General features: G+C 58.4%; 1 protein-coding gene across 4 annotated transcripts in view; it reads right to left on the bottom strand.

Moving 5' to 3' along the window:
* The window catches only part of PRKAR1B (protein kinase, cAMP-dependent, regulatory, type I, beta), a 202,925-nt gene that overhangs the window by 45,860 nt on the left and 140,697 nt on the right, over positions 1-16,368 (bottom strand). For all 4 annotated transcript variants that reach the window (XM_011977573.1, XM_011977571.1, XM_011977572.1 and 1 more), the window contains 2 exons: positions 13,349-13,507; positions 1,737-1,797 (listed from right to left, as the gene is read on the bottom strand). In XM_011977573.1, coding sequence (XP_011832963.1) covers positions 1,737-1,797; positions 13,349-13,507 — 220 coding nt within the window. The remainder of the gene's footprint in view (positions 1-1,736; positions 1,798-13,348; positions 13,508-16,368) is intronic.

Below are 16,368 nucleotides of genomic sequence, written 5' to 3'. Positions count from 1 at the left end.
AACTCGTTTTGTTTTTCCAAGTATGACATTTTTAAAAAGGCACTAGAATTAAAACCAGACACGAAGCCACATGGGTGATTCCATTCCCACAAAACATCCCGAACAGGCAAATAACCCACAGAGACGGGGAGCGTCCGGAGGCCACTGGGGCTGGGAGGGCAGGCAGGGGTGACGGCTCACAGGGATGGGGCTCTGCCTCGGGTGAGGATGGGGCTCTGGGATGGGAGCAGGGCCGACGACGTCATGTGTGGACTCGACGGCCCTGAAACGTGCTTCCAGGAAAGGTCAAAATGTTCGGCTTGATGTGACCTGCATTTTACCACAATCGAAAGAACCTCACACTCCCTTCTCGACATTCCGCAGAAGGATTTCAGAGAGAACAGGGTCAAAGTCCTCCCCAAGAAACTCAGGCACAGCCATACTGCACACATATACGTGCACACAGGCACACACTCACCCACGCACACACACGTGCACACTCACACCCACGCACACACACGTGTGTGCACACATGCACACAGACACACCTACACATGTGCACACTCACACCCATGCACATGCAGGTGTGCACACACATGCACACAGACACACCCACACACGCACTCACACCCTCTCACACACTTACATTCTACATGCACACACTGACACACCCATGCACTCACACTCCCCACACACATGCACACGCACACATTCTATGTGCATTCATGCACACACACGTGAACACACACCCATCCACACACATTCTACACACACACGACACGCACACACACCCATGCACTCACACCCCCACACACATGCACACATGCACATTCTACATGCACTCATGCACACACACATGCACACATGTGCACACACACCCACTCACATTCTACACACGCACACACACCCCCCACATGCACACACACCCATTCACTCACACCCACACACACATTCTACACACACCCCCACACGCACACACACCTGTGCACACTTGCACACACTCATGCACCCACATATGCACACTCATGAGCACACACACCCTCACACATGCACACACGCACACACATGCACACACGCACGCACACCGCCCATGCGCACACTCACACACATGTGCACGGTTCTGCCTGCTCTAGCCCAAGGAGCCCCCACTGGCCTGGCTGGTGCCATCGCGTATAACTCAGGTTGCAGCAGCGTCTTCCCCGCCAGGCCGTTGAGCAGGTTCACCAAAGGTGAAAAGGCTCCAGGCGCACCTGAATCACCAGCCTGCCCTGTTATCCTTCCCGGAACTGAGAGCGATGATGGTGGCCTAGAAAGGGCAGAGACAGCTCCCAGAGAAACCGCGCTTAGAAGGGAACCAGCAGAGTCAGGGAAAGCAGCTCCACCTAGCTCGCACGTGTACCGGGAGCCAACACCGGCTTTCAGCTCTACACGGACCGGCGTGGAGGGAAGGCTGGGGGCGCGGCTCTGACAGCAAAGGGAGAAGCAGACAGGAAATGCACAGGATGGCAGAGACGCTGAGAAGCAGGGCAGCCCTGCCCACGGGAGAGGAGGCGGGCTTTTGGGGTTTGCCAGCAAGTGACAGTGCGTGTCATGTGTGCACGTGTATGTGTGTGGGCATGTCTGTGTGCTGCGCCCCAAACTTCCATAACACCAACAACACTCAACTTGCCAGCCACTCGGAATGGGGAAGAGGCTGGGGTTGCCAGCAGGCGCCCGGATGTCGGGACACACAGCCGGACAGGGGCGCAGCCACTGACCTAGGATGGAGACCTTGCTGAGGAACTCCTCGTACATCTTGCGTTTCCTCAGCGTGCTGCCCTGTTCGGGAGAAAGGAAAAACAGACAAGAACGTGAATCTTTGTGCCTGGATCAACCTGACGTTTCCAGATTTCCCCAAATGACTCTCAACTTCTAAGGAGACCCTCTAAGCATTCCAAGTCCCGAAAGTCCTCAATGACCCGAAGGCTGTGTGAGCTGCCATGGTGTCCTATGCACCCCGCCTCCCTCCTCCTGAGGGGCTTCTGGAAAAGCTCCCATCATGGCTGCTAAGTGTCCTGGCCGGCAGCAGAGTTCCCCACCCAGCCAGGGCCAGTAGTAGGTCCACGCAGTGAGCACACAGCCAGTCAGAGCCTGAACCCGGGTTTCTAGCCATGAAGGGGAGGGAGCTCATAAACACATCTGGAGAAACTGAGGCCAACACAGACACTCAAGCACATGATGCAGAAGGGAGAGTGCTGCTGACATCAGCTGAGACCCTGGATCCAGCCATGCCTGAAGCTGCATCCTTACCCATTGAAGCTTGACTTCCCTCACCCCTGGGAAAAGCATGCTGAATAATACAATACCAACACACAGGGCCCTGTCCATGTTATGTGAATTAGAAATTAGAATTCATTCCAGAAACTAGGATTATAAATGTGAGTTAGAAAAACACACCCTTTCTTCAAGCACACATCCCAGCAAAGCTGACAGGCCCCAGTGCAGACAGGAATGAGGCCCCTGCTCCAAGCAGTCGGCTCCAGCCTGGTGCGCAGAAAGCAGCCTGGGTCTCAGCCCCTCTCAGCCGTCTGCCTGGGCCTTTGTACAGTGCAAGAACTCCACAACTGGACAGAGCAGCCACATGGTGGGCACGACTGAGCACCGCACATTCAGAAAACAGAGACACACAGTCCGCCCGGACAGCAGTAAGCCCGATTCTGCTGAAATTCAAATGGTATCATCCATCGACAGAGGCCACGTGTTCGAGTAGGGTGTATGCCGCGATGTGAGTTGGACCAAGAGACGACATGCTGGTGACGAGGTTTTTCCATAACCCTGGATAAGTCCCCTGGGGTGTGGAGAGAGGAGGGAGGAGGGAACCTGCTGTGTTGAACGCCTACTCCAGGCTGGGGAGGGGGGCTCTTGGACACGCTGACCCACATTGAACTCGCAACAGATAACCCTGTGAGGGGAACATACTTTTATCCTTATTTTCCAGAGGCAGAAACTGAGGCTCCGCAGGGCTGAGTGACCACCCTAGACAGGAACCACAGAACCAAGAAGGAAAGCCTAGAGCGGGCTCTAAAAGCCCCAAAGCTGCCCCACCTCTCCATTTGTCAAACGGGGATGTATTTTACTCCTTCCTGACATGCTGTTTCATGAATTCCCATAACACCCTGAGACAGAAAACCGCAGTGAGCAGTGTTTACCAGGTGCCTCCCACCTGTGCGACTGACCACGTGCTGACCACGGGCACACAGACACAGTGGCATGTGCAGTTTCTGAACACGTCCCTCCCCTCTCCTCCTTCCTGCTGTCTGGCACATGGAGATGATGGCTGGGGCTGCAGCAGCCATCCAGGGCCCCTGAGGAGCATCAGTAAGAGAAAGCTGGTTCACCGGGCCCCACAGAACAACGCACCCGCCCTAGACGGACTCCTTCCAGAGCGTGAGAAACAGCCGTTGTGGTTTAAGACACTGTTATTTTGAGTATTTCTGTTACACATGGCACGGCAGCAGCCGGCCCCCAATGATCCTCACTCACCTCCGGGTGTCCACACCCTGTGTGGTCTGCACCATGATGAATACGGCTGATGGAGGCAACTAGAGAATGCTAAGGAAATGAGTCTGAGATTTGCAAAGCCAGGTTGTAAAAGATACTGCGGCTCCTGCCCTGCTCTCTCCGGGATCGCTTGGCTGCAGAGAAGCTCAGAGGAGGAGCAGCGCCTTCCAGCCACCCTCCAGCCCTGTGGGGGGAAGCCGCCACAGACATCTCCTCTGCCCCATAAGACCTTCTGATCCCCACAGCCCGAGGAGGGTTCCAGGCCAGAGCCGTGCAGCTGCTTCCTCCATGACCCACGGGAAATGGAACAAATGTAACATTGTCGACAGAGGTCACTAAATTTGAGGGGAATTTGCTACGCAGCCACAGCTAACTGATACATCCAGGGAATTTGTTACGCAGCCACAGCTAACTAATACATCCAGCAAAATTTAATCCTAAGGGTTAGGATAGGCTAGGAAACCTAGGTTAGGATAGAAAACTATAAACTCTTCTGAGTCCTGCAGGTGGCTGCCAGGGACCCTCCCAACTGCCACAATGCCTGGGGACAATGGTGAACAAGGGTCATTTATCCCACCTCCTAAACAACGTACGTAGGAAGGAGATGTCAGGAAAGAGAGATGGGCCGGACATGAGAAGCAAGACCCCTGACACTCAGAAGAGCCCCCCAAATGCCTGTCAGTCTCCCCAAACTTTCTTCTCCTGAGGGGTGCTGTTCAAAGCATCTTCCCATCCACTCCAATCACTCACAGGAACAGAAATTGCAATCAAACACCACTTGGTGTTTACCGAGCGCCCTGGACAGGGGCAGGGGTTGTGCTCAGGGCTGTGCCCATCACATTGCCACAACTCAGAGGGCCAAGGAGGAGGAGAACGTGGAGGTGAGTGCTTCGGAGGAGTGCGTCTGAAGTTACCCACTGCCGTGGTGAAGTGGGGGTCTGCCCTAGCCCCGTCTCCAGGGCCTGCGCCTACCCACGGCCCCCTCTCCCTTCTCTTGATGCCACCCACAGCCAGATGCAAACTTGCTTGTGTCTCCCTTAAAATGGGACCCCTTGGGCACACCGAAAGTGGCTCCATCACATGGGAAAATGAGGGGCCACCACAGAGCCCCTTCCACAGTTGGGGGTGAGGAAGAGCAGCCCTGGGGACACAGTGAGCATAGGAGAGGCAGCCCGCAGCCCCCCTGTGCAGCCCTCCTGGCTAGGATGGAGCGGGACTCCAGCTACTGGGGCAGGAGGCCCTGCAGGAGCGGAGCAGAGAATGAAGGAAGGGAGACGGATTGCTGCGGAAGGAAAACAGCTCAAGGGGGAAGGGCTGGAGGAAAGGCACGTGATGCTAAATGCCTGTCCCTGGAAAACTATGACAAAAATGCAAGCTCCAGTGAAATGGGGGAGGAATGGTACACAAGTCCCCGAGGCACAGCGGTGACTTGTGTGGGGCTCAGGCCAGGTTTTTTCCAGTTGCTTATTCTGGACCCTGGCGGCGAGGCTGACCTTTCCCATGGGCACAGGCCATTTCCGGTAGCGTGGCCCTCCCCACTCACTCCCAAGCCTCCGTCAATGTCCAGAAACAGACTCGTGGAGCTGCGCCAAGCTTCCCACTCACAGATCAGATGACTGAGCCCAGCAAAGGTGTGGCTTGAGCCCAACTTCCATGATGGGGATGAGGACCCTAAGGACACCCACCCTCCCCTGCTTTCCAGAGCCTCAGCATGGAGGACACCATGGGAAGTTCACTCAACATGGACAAGTTCAGGTCTGAATGTGTCACCTGCATCACTGTGCCCTGGTGAAATGAGACCATAAAAATCCCTGCCTTGCTGGGTCATGATGAGAACTGAGTCTCAACAAATGTTATGTTGCTGCTAATGGTTATGGTGGTGATGGTGGTGAGGACAGCCACAGTGGTGACGACGATGGTGGTGGTGATGGTGATGATGGTGATGGTGATGAGGACAGCAGTAGTGATGGATAGTGATGGTAACAGTGGTGATGATGGTGGTGACAGTGACGGTGATGGTGCTGATGGTGGTGATAATGATGGTGACGGTGGTTATGATGATACTGATGGTGATAATGGTGATGGTATTGAGGATGTTGATGGTGATAATGATAATGGTGGTAGTGAGGGCGGTGATGGTGATAATGGTAGTGATGATGGTGATGGTGGTGAGGATGGTGATGGTGGTGATGATGGTGATATTCACGGTGGTGAGAATGGTGGTGATGAGAATAGTGATGGTGAGGATGGTGATGGTGAGGATGGTGATAACAGTAATGGTGATGGTGATGGTGATAACGGTGGTGATCATGGTGACAGCGATGGTGATAATGATGATAGTGGTAGTGAGGATGGTGATGGTGATAATGGTAGTGATGATGGTGATGGTGCTGAGGATGGTGATGGTGGTGATGATAATGGTGATAATGATGGTGGTAGTGAGGATGGTGATGGTGATAACGGTAGCAATGATGGTGATGTTGGTCAGGATAGTGACAGTGGTGATGGTGGTAGTGATGGTGATAATGGTGGTGATGATGGTGGTGATAATGGTAGTGACGTTGGCAATGATGATAGTGATGGCAGGGGTGATAGTGGTGGTGATGATGGTGATGGTGATGGTGATAATGGTGGTGATGATAGTGGTGATAATGGTAGTGATGCTGGCAATGATGACAGTGATGGCAGGGGTGATAGTGATGGTGGTGATGATGGTGCTGACGGTGGTGATGGTGGCAATGATGATGGTGGTAGTGGTTCTTACTGGGTACACGAAAGTGTGCTGATGGGGAAAGTCAGGACATTGCAATTCCGACCCCAGCCTGCCCATGACTCCCCATACCCTTCATACCCTTGGACTAGTCTTGTCCTGTCTGGTCTTCGGTTTCCCCGTGACAAGAGTGGTTGAAATGAGCAGCTGTTCCCTGTGTCTCTGACCTGGGCTCCTTCTCTGTCCCCCCAAATTCCTCACCACTGCTCCACTGGTGCCACATCCACCTTGGCCCTTGTCTGCCTCCCATTGACTTGCAGGGGGATGTCAGGTCCCTGAGCTCAGAAATGAGGTTAGACACCCGTGCAAACAGCTGCTGACCCAGCCCTAGTCCTCAGCAGCCTCCACCACTGCCAAGATTCCTCCTCCTCCCAGAAGGTGATGATGATAAGCACGGCTTACTACACTGAATGTTTCCCAGCGAACAGGCACCTCCCGAGATCCACACCTTCAGCTGGGCCTACTATCATCTCCACTCCAGGGAAGAAACAGAGGCTCAGGGCCGGTGTGGCCTGCCTGTGCCACCTGGGCTGCCAAGCGGTGAGGCCAAGAACTGAAACGGGACAACCTTGTTCCAGAATCGATGCTCGCACAGCCAGGCTCCACATCGTCCTGGAGACAGCAAGGTCACCTTGAACCTCCACTCACACACTCAGCACTTTGTCTGCTCTGGAAGAACAGAAGTGGCATCCACAGAGCACCTACTGTGTGCACGGCACCACACACCATCATTCTCCATCTTCACACGAGACTGGAGAAGGGCAGCTCAGCGCATGCAATGTGCCCAGGCTGCCCGGGACAGAGAGAGGAGCCGGGACGGTGCGGCCCCGGGTGTTGCTTTCATGCTGCCAATACCAAGCCCACGGCCCTGTGAGGGTCGGGCAGCTGGGGCAGCTCTGGACGTGTTCCATGGCACGGGGCTGCTTTCAGACGGAATCTGCTGCAGGGAGAAGGGGCCCAGTATCACGCAGAGAGAACCGGAAATGTCAGCGACCTGGGTCCCCGGGTCCTGCCTCCCCCGGTGCCTGGAGACCAGAAGACAGAGGTGGCTCTGGCACTCTGCTGTGCAGCCCCGCACCCTCTGGCACACTCTGAGAGGAGCGCAGCTCCCACGGCCCTGAGCACCCCCGGCCCGGTAAAGGGTGTGGAGCCAGAAGGGGACTCTGCCCTGAAATACACACACATCAGCACAGCACGGTGGGACTCTGTCGTCCAAGGCATGTGCAGGAGAGGAGAAGAGCCACGGCTCAGAGCGCAGAGCTGACCATGGCTGCGGGCCTGGTTGGCACAGCTGCCCGTGCAGCCACCGGAAACCCGGCCCGGCGACACTGACCTCACCACTCCAATGTGTGGCCCTGGCGTGCCCAGTCCAGGGGACCAAGAGACCAGCAAGGTGGGGGCGGGGCCCCGAGAGGCCGGCACCTGGGGAGAAAACAGCCCCAGGCCTTGCAAGTCACAGCAGACACAGATGCAGGAAGTACAGGTATGAACCCAAGCTCTCCCCATACCCGGGTCTCAGTTTCTCCATCAGCTCCAGGTCAGAGCAGCACTAAAATGGCTGCGAGCCCCGATTTCAGAGTCCTGGGGGTGTCCTATCTTCCGCCAAAGCCCTCCCCAAGGTCCCCTCTTTGTGGCAAAAGCCCACAGCCCAGGAGGTCCGAGAAAACCTCAGGAACTTGGCCCAAGACCGAGACAGCGTAGACAGCACTTCTCCGCCCACTGCGGGTGCCTGAACAAACGGGGCTTCCTCAGTGACAACGGTCTTTTCGGAAACGCCAAGCCCAGGCCCGTCGGCAGCAGAAAAAGTGCCGCGTGTCTGCCCCAGAGAGCGGAGAGCGGGCCGGACGCCCGGGGCAGCGGCAGGCGCAATGACCCAGCCCAGGCCATTTTAGATTTCCGCCAGCCATGAAAAAAGCACTTCTTTTGAAAAATAATTTATAATTCACACTGACTGCCCAGCAATTACGCCCAGCCGGAGGAATGCAAAGCGTGTTTTGCCCAGGGAACCTCAGACATTAAAGCCGCGTGCGCCCATCCATCTCTCGCAGCGGGGAGACAGCTGAAGGCTGCCAGGGGCCCCGGGGGGAGGGCCCGGCCCCAAAGGCTGCCCCTTTTGGGATCATGTTCCTTCTGTGGCTGAGACGGTCAGTGAGGCGGGGCTGGGAGCTGACCTCTGAGCAGGCTGGTGGGCACTGGGACCCCCACAAGAGGGCTCAGGAGTGTGTCTGCTGGCATCCCCGAGGGGGGCTTTGTGTGGGAGGAGGCAGGTGACCCCCATTTCCAGGTGCGAGGGTTCCTCAAGCCCACAGCACGGGGAGGGCGGGGGGCCTGGAAGTGGCTTCCTAACACCAGTCCCACCCACTTCCCAGGAGTCAGCCCGGGGGCACAGGGCCTGGGTCGCAGTCTCAGCTCTGCCCCATCTCGCCAGCACCTGCTTGGCCTCGGCTCCCACAGCTCTGTAACGAGGAGTCTGACCAAACTTCAGAAGCAGAGGTGGAAGGGAGGCCCCAGTCGCCCCCCAACCCCCCTCCCCCTGGTGTCTCCAAAAATGTCCCTGTCCCGTCCACACCCCAGGAGCTGAAGGTGTCAGAGCTGTGGCCTGGGTGGCAGCAGGGTGGACAACAGCCCTCCAGGGGCCTGAGGATCTCTCCAGCACCTTCACACAGAAAGCCTGGAAAACTGGAGCATTGATAGCGGCTGCCAGGTGCAGCGGCTCAGACCTGTAATTCCAGCACTCTGGGAGGCCAAGCCAGGAGGATCGCCTGAGCTCGTGAGAGACCAGCTTAGGCAACATATCGAGACTTCACCTCTATTAACAGAAAAAAAATGGAAAATAAAAATACATACAGCAGCCACTCGTGACTGGCCCCTTCTGCAGCCTGCAGACGCACTGACAGTGGGGTGACATGGCTGGTGATGCCTGGCCGTCCCCACAGTGGCCCCAGATGGCTGCATCACGGCCTCATCCCCTCACACTTCAAAGCTGGGAGGAGCAGAGTCACGCCACAGCCACACACCCCCAAAGCCGTGAGGTGAAGCCCACCAGAAAGCCAGTCCCAGCTCCCACGCACGGCTGTGGGGGCAGTAACTTCAGTCTGAAGGCACCGCTGTGGAACCCAGCATGGCAGACCCCAGGGCCAGTGAGAAGAGGAAGAGGCCCAGGCAGGCGAAGTGGGGGTCTCGAGCTGTGAACAGCGCCCACTCTCCCTCCCACCTGGGCCTCGTGAGGTGGACATGCCAGGCAGATCCCGGCTCTGGTCCCCCCATGGATCAGGGTCCCCCACGTGCACACTGTGGGACCCTCAGCACGTCACATCTGCCTCGGAGCTCCTGAGCCCGCCGTCCTGCCCCTGAGTGAGGGTGCACACAGGCCCTCCCGGGCTGCCATGGCCTCACATGGACACTGTAGGGCACTAAGCCCGGGTCAAGGCTCGGGGACCCTCCATGACCTTAGCAGCGTCCTCAAGGCTACAAGTGACAAACTGCCTGTGCTGAGAAACGGAGAAGCCCCGTACTCTCCTGGCCCCACTGGCTGTGCGGGGTCACTCCGGATACCGGTCAGCGGGGGCTGAGGGGCAGGGAGGGTCCAACCTCCGCCCCAGACTCAGGTTCCAAGGGGGTCTTGGGCTGCCCAGGCAGGTGGGTTCTGGATACCCCAGCACAGCCTCCACCTCAGAATTCTACATCCACTGCTTCCAAACGCTGGGGTCCTGGGTAAGGATCAGGGTGAACAGAGGACCCCAAAGCTTACAAGAAAGAAAAACCAGGCCAGGCACAGTGGCTCACACCTATAGTCCCAGCACTGTGGGAGGCTGAGGCGGGAGGATCACTTGAGTCCAGGAGTTTGAGACCAGCCTCGATGGCATAGTGAGACCCGGTCTCTACAAAAAAACAATTTTTTTAGATTAGTTGGGCGTGGTAGCACACGCCTGTAGTCCCAGCTACTCGGGAGGCTAAGGAGGGAGGATGGCTTGAGCCGGGGAGGCAGAGGTTACAGTGAGCCGAGATTGCACCACTGTACTCCATCCTGGGTGACAGAGTGAGACCCTGTTTCAAAACAATTAAAAAGCAAAAAAGTAAGAAAGAAAAAGCAAGTCTGGGGAGTGCTGGCTCCGGGCTGGGCCCCTGCCTGGGAGCCTAGAGGTGGGGTCAACCCCATCCTTCCTCGGATAAAACGGGAAGCGGTGGAGGGAGCAGCCTCCCAGATCAGACACTCTGGGATCCTAAACTGGAGACAGAGTTCACATTTCGGGCAGTGATCCGCTTCCCGGAGACACCAGACCGGGTCTCCCACGTCCCCCGCATCCCCCCATGTCCCAGCTCGGGGCTAAGGCAGAAACAGGAGCAGTGTGAGGAGCTCGGAGCCGAGACAGAAACAGACACCATCCTGCAAGTGCTCCCGTCCAAACCGGCCCTGCGCGGCCAGCTATTCTTAGCTCACAGGACCCAAAATTAAAACAGAGGAAGCGCCAGCTCCCTCCGCGGTTTGGGAACTTCCCTGAATATAAGGTTCCAACCACAAAAATCCCACAGCCGGGAGCGACAGGGCGTCAAGGATGGCGAGGAAACGGCTTATGCAACGCCGGGCCAGGTGCGCCCAGAGGAGACGGGAACCGCTGTGCCCTCTTCCTGCCCCAAAACCGCTCCAGCCCCTCTCGGAGGGAGGGTCTCAGGGGACCCCTCCCAGGCGGCAACAGAGGCCTCCCGGTAAAGGCAGGAGTGAGCGGGTTCAGACAGAAGAGAGAACGTGGGACTCCTCTGAGGAGGCTGCATCTCACCTGCTCTGTGTACTGAGGTATCCCCGGCAGTGCGGGAGCCCCAGGCCCAGGGCGGGCACCCAAGCAATGTCCCATAGATGCATGAATGATGAGCTCATGAGGGGCAGAGCCTGATGAAACAGCAGTCCCAAAAACTGTGCAAACACGCCATCCACAAAACACAAGAGCCGGCATCGCCGTGGGCCGGGACAGGCCGGCACCAGTAGAACATGGTCTCGGCCCATGACCATCAAATCCTCGTTCCCCAATCAGAGGCCGCACTCCTGAGAGGGAAACCCGGGGCTGCACTTGCTCTCCCAGCTCACGGGGCTCTATCCTAAACCATCCCACGGGACTCTCCCCAGGCCTCCCCTTGGGCATCCTGGAACTTCGGCTCCCTCCTTAGGAAGCACACCGGCCCAAGCTGGCCTCGGGCACGGAGTGGAGGGAACCATCCCAGAGAGGGGATGGAGGAGAGGCCGAGGACCCCAGCAACACCCACCTGGCTCACCCCCTCCTCGGCCGGGCTGGACCCCGGGACCCCAGGCCCCGAAGGAGAGGGCTCGGAGCAGACGCTGTCCGGGGCTGCCTCAGCAATAAGCCCACCGCCACCAGGTTCTGCTGCGTCACCCCCGACCAGCTCAGGGGACCCCGGCCTGGCAGTCATGGCTGGGTAAGGACCGAGTGGAGGGGTGCGGCCGCCCAAACCACAGGTGCTGGCCCCTGGAGGCCTCTGCCCAGCGATGGGACAGAAGGAGCTGAGGACGAGACCTGAGGCCATAAGGGGACCCCCCCAAACTATGAAGGAATCCCAAGACCATGGGGGATCCCAAGACCATGAGGGGACCCCAAACTATGAGGGGATCCCCCAGACCATGAGGAGACCCCCTAGATGAAAAGGGGACCCCAAACCATAAGGGGACCCCCAGATCATGAGGGGACTCCCCCAGACCATGAGGGGACCCCAAGACCATGAGGGGACCCCAAATTATGAGGGGATCCCCTAGACCATGAGGAGACCCCCAAACCACAAGGGGACCCCAAACTACAAGGGTACTGCAGACCATCAGGGGACCCCCAGACCACTGTGACAGGCCCAGAGCTGCCCAGGACAAATGGCCTCACAGGCTACCCTCACTGGATGGCCCCAAGCTGGCCCAGGGAACTGGGCCCACGTCAGCTCTGGTCACTGCTGCTCTCAAGCTCCCACCATGGCTCCTGTGCACTCTGACAGCATGATTCCTGCAGAGGCTGCAGGTCCCCAGCCTGGAGCCCTCCTCGCCCTCTCTGGACAACACCTCACTGCCCCATCCGGGAAGGCCTCCTCATCCACACAGCTCCGAAGCCCCGGCCCAGGCCTGTGCTGCTGTCCCTCAACGCTAGCAGTCCTGAGCTGCTTCTGGCACTCGGGCGTCCTGCCCCAAGGCTCTGCTCAATGCCGCCTTATCAGGGGGTCTCTGAGGCCCCTCCACGGAACAGCAGCCCCGCCCACCACTCTGTCTGCCTCCACCTGCTTCTCAGCGTGGTCCTTCTGCGCAGGCATTGTCCTCTGGGGCTGGGTGCTCATGGCCACCTCCACCAGGACAGGACTCCAGCTGCCCTGCCTGTGATCCCCACGGACCTGCACCCAGAACAGGGCCTGGCAGGTGGCGTGTGTGCAGGGAGGGCGTAGACGGTTCTCTCCCTGGAAAGGGTCCTCCCCCGGCTCCCCAAGCACTCACCTCCAGGAGCCCCTGCAAACACCAGCCGTGGCAGCTAAACTGGCCCATAGGCCCCTACCGCCTACGGCAAGCACAGGCATACACACGCGTGTGCACACAGCACACACCATACAGGGTACACGGCTCAGAGTACATTTGGCTGCATATACAAAAAAAAAAAGCTAAAAGCCCAAGCGTCAGTCCCCACACACAGGAAGCCTCGGGGTGAGCAGCCACCGTGTCAGCAGGCAGCCACGCCTCACACCTCTTTGCTCTGCCACCACGGCGAGTGGGTTTCACACTCCAAGTCACCTCCTGGCCCAATATGGCAGCTGGAGCACCAGCCATCACGACCACAGTCCAGACAGTGGGAAGGAGAAAGGGGAGGACAGTGAAGGGGCCTCCCCGGCCACCTGCCTATCTTCTAAGAAGCTTCCAGAATCCCTCCACCCCTTTCCACTCCTCTCACAGGCCAGATCTGTCAGGGAGGCTGGAAGGCGACTTTTCTCCAGGTGCGTCCCCACCTTGAATAGAGCCTGGGTTCCCAGGGACGCCTGGCCGAGGTAGGTGTTGGCCCTCTCTGTGCTCAGGCACCAACTCACCATGAGGATGCGGCGGTAGCTGTCCCGGTCGATCCCCCAGAGCTTGAGATCCGTCTTGGCTCTCACGGTCGCGGCCCTGGGGGTGCCGTAGATGAGCGCCAGCTCCCCGAAGCTGCCTCCCTCGCTGATGTTGGTCACCCACTCTCCGTTCACGTACACCTTTGGGGAGCAAGAGAGAGAAGCGTCACAAGGGCCAGGCAGGGTAAGCTCCTCTGTACCCCGGGCAGCAAGGCCCCCCTTAGCTCTCTCCAGAAAGGGGTTCCTGCAGGGCGGGGCACAAATCCTTTTGCTTGTGGGCAGAACCCTGCATTCCCCAGCAATGGGCCTGTGCACCCCAGTGCCCACCCCACCCCCAGCAGTGCTGGGAGCCGCAGTGGGACAGCATCAGACCCCCACGGCAGGAAGGCCCCGAGCCGCCAGTGCCAATGAGACAACCACACCAGAGGCGGAAGCACCCGGTCCCCAGCCTGCCTCCCAGGCAGTGTCTGATTCAATTCATCAGCTTCTCACTTAGCCTGTCTGGGCCTCAGTTTCCCTAGCTGCACCATGAGGAGTTGGAGCCTGTGATCCCCACGGGGCTCTGTTCTGGGGCCCCATCTGCTTCCTCTCCACCCCAGGCCATTCCTCTGTCCCCCCTCCATCGGCACACACCACGGGGTCCTGACGGAGCTGGGCGGCCTCAAGTGCAGACCTCTCCTGCCAGGGTCTCCCTCCCTACGGGCAGGGCCTGAGCTCCTCGGGCTGGAGTCTGAATGGGTGCCCTATGGCTGGGCACCGCAGCCGAGCTGTGCCTGGGAAGGAGCCCAGACAAGATTCCCTTTCAGCCCGCGTGGGCCGCCGCCCCCACACAGGGCGCCTACTATGCATTGACCATCACAGTCGGGTCCGTGCAAGAATAGTGCAGATTGTTTATTATGCAGTGATTATGCAGATTCAGTTACTATAAATTGACACAATACGTGCTTTATCCCCCCTGTGTGTCAATGAGCTTAAAGAATAGTTCCCATTGGCAAAGCAGTTCCCACTGGTTGCATATCGGGAAAGAATGGATTGCGATGAATCATGGAATCAATTCTTACTGAAATCAATGACTCATTATTTGGATAATAACTGAGGCACAGAGTCTTCTCTCTGAAAGAAAAGGCCACGCAGGTGTAACTCCACAATTAGGTGCAAGCAAGCGCTGGGGAGAACTGGTCAACCACGAACATTCATGGGCACAGGGACGACCACTGAGCAAAGGCAGACTCCACCTGGCAGGGATGTGGCGATCACCTCCACCTGGCCCGCCAGGCTCCCCAGCTCCTGGAGGGAGGCTAGAGCAGGAATACAGGGCAGAAGAAGCACCAGCTTCCCCCCAGTGATCCCCTCCAGGAATCAGAAGACAACCGTCCTTCCACGGAGCCAGGGAGCGCCCACCTGGGCGTGCAGGGATACGTGGAGGGGGCAGCAACTCCAGCATTTTAGGGGCAAGGGGACCTCAGAGAACGCCCTCCAGAACCTCTGCCTCTTGCTTCTCAAAGGGGACCCGGAGCTGGGGAAGGCCCTGGGATGGCCTCTGGGCACAGTCTGGCCTCCCACCTTATGGCGGACACTCCCACGTTGCCTAAGTTTTTGTAAAAACCAGTTTATGGAGGCAGAACTTGCAAATAGGAACGTGCCCACCTCGTGTGCAGCCCGGTGAGTTTCATATCGCTCAGATGGAGGGGGCGGCTCCACAAACTCCCAGGGGACTCTTCCCCAGAGGGATCCGGAGCTCACCCCGTGGGTCTCACGGTGTCTGTCCGTGCTGCGGCAGACGGACTCCAGGGTGCACAGCACATTGTGCAGCCAGGAGCATCCCCATACTGACATGCACGCCTGGGGTGGCACTCGCCGCTGGCTCAGCATCAGCAGGTATTCTGCACCGAACGCCGTCACCCTCCAGTACCCTCTGCACCAAACACCATCGCCCTCCCTCCAGCACCCTCCGCACCAAACACCGTTCCAACGGGGCACCTTCCTACAGCACCATCCACACGGAACACCTTCACCCTCCCTCCAGCACCCTCCACACCAAACACCATCACCCTCCAGTACCCTCCGCACTAAACACCATCACCCTCCAGCACTCTCTAAACACCATCACCCTCCAGCACACTCCACACCAAACACCATCACCCTCCAGCACCCTCCGCACCAAACACCATCACCCTCCAGTACCCTCCACACCAAACACCATCACCCTCTAGTACCCTGCACGCCAAACACCATCACCCTCCAGCAACCTCCGCACCAAACACCATCACCCTCCAGCACCCTCCACACCAAACACCATCACCCTCCAGCACCCTCCACACCAAACACCATCACCCTCCAGCACCCTCCACACCAAACACCCTTCCAGGGCCCCGCCCTCCAGCGCCCTCCGCACTTCTGTTCCCATGCAGGGGCCTCCTGCTGAGCCATGAGAGCAGTGTGGACTCAGAAGATGTGAACCTGAGGTCAGCAGGGGTTTGCTTGACACGGGAGAGCCAGGGAGGCGGGTGACATCTTATGCCCAAGGAGGTGAGTGAGCCTCTTGCCCCTTCAGGGGCCCCTCTCGAATGGCTGCTCAGGCAAGTGGCAGGACACTCCCCTCCCTTGGCAAAGAGCACAGGGGCCCTGGGAGCAGAGAAGGGTGAGTCTGCACAGAGCCAGCCCGGGACGGCCGCACCTCCCACCTTTCTGGGGTTCTGCCCCAAAGGGGGATCCATGGCTGCTGCGGCCGCAGGCAGGACCCGGGGAAGCTGGGCCTGGACACACTGCCCGTGAGGCCCGGAGAAGCCCATGGCCTCCAAGAGCTCCGTCTGCAGCCTCAGAGGAAACCATTGTGTGGGTCCCACAGACGGCCAGGGCCACACTGTGCTCGGCCGCCCGGAGGACAAAGGGGCCATCCTTCTCAGGACACTGGTCACTGTCACCGCTCCCGGCACAGTGCGGGCCCCACCCCCGCTGGTACGCATAGGGGCTACTTCTTGTTGTTGTGTCTCAGTTTTTTT

The sequence above is a fragment of the Mandrillus leucophaeus genome, unplaced genomic scaffold (assembly GCF_000951045.1).
Source record: "Mandrillus leucophaeus isolate KB7577 unplaced genomic scaffold, Mleu.le_1.0 Scaffold180, whole genome shotgun sequence".
Classification (NCBI taxonomy): Eukaryota; Metazoa; Chordata; class Mammalia; order Primates; family Cercopithecidae; genus Mandrillus; species Mandrillus leucophaeus.
The sequence above is the reverse complement of the archived record's forward strand: the minus strand, read 5'-3'. Positions and strand labels throughout refer to the sequence as shown.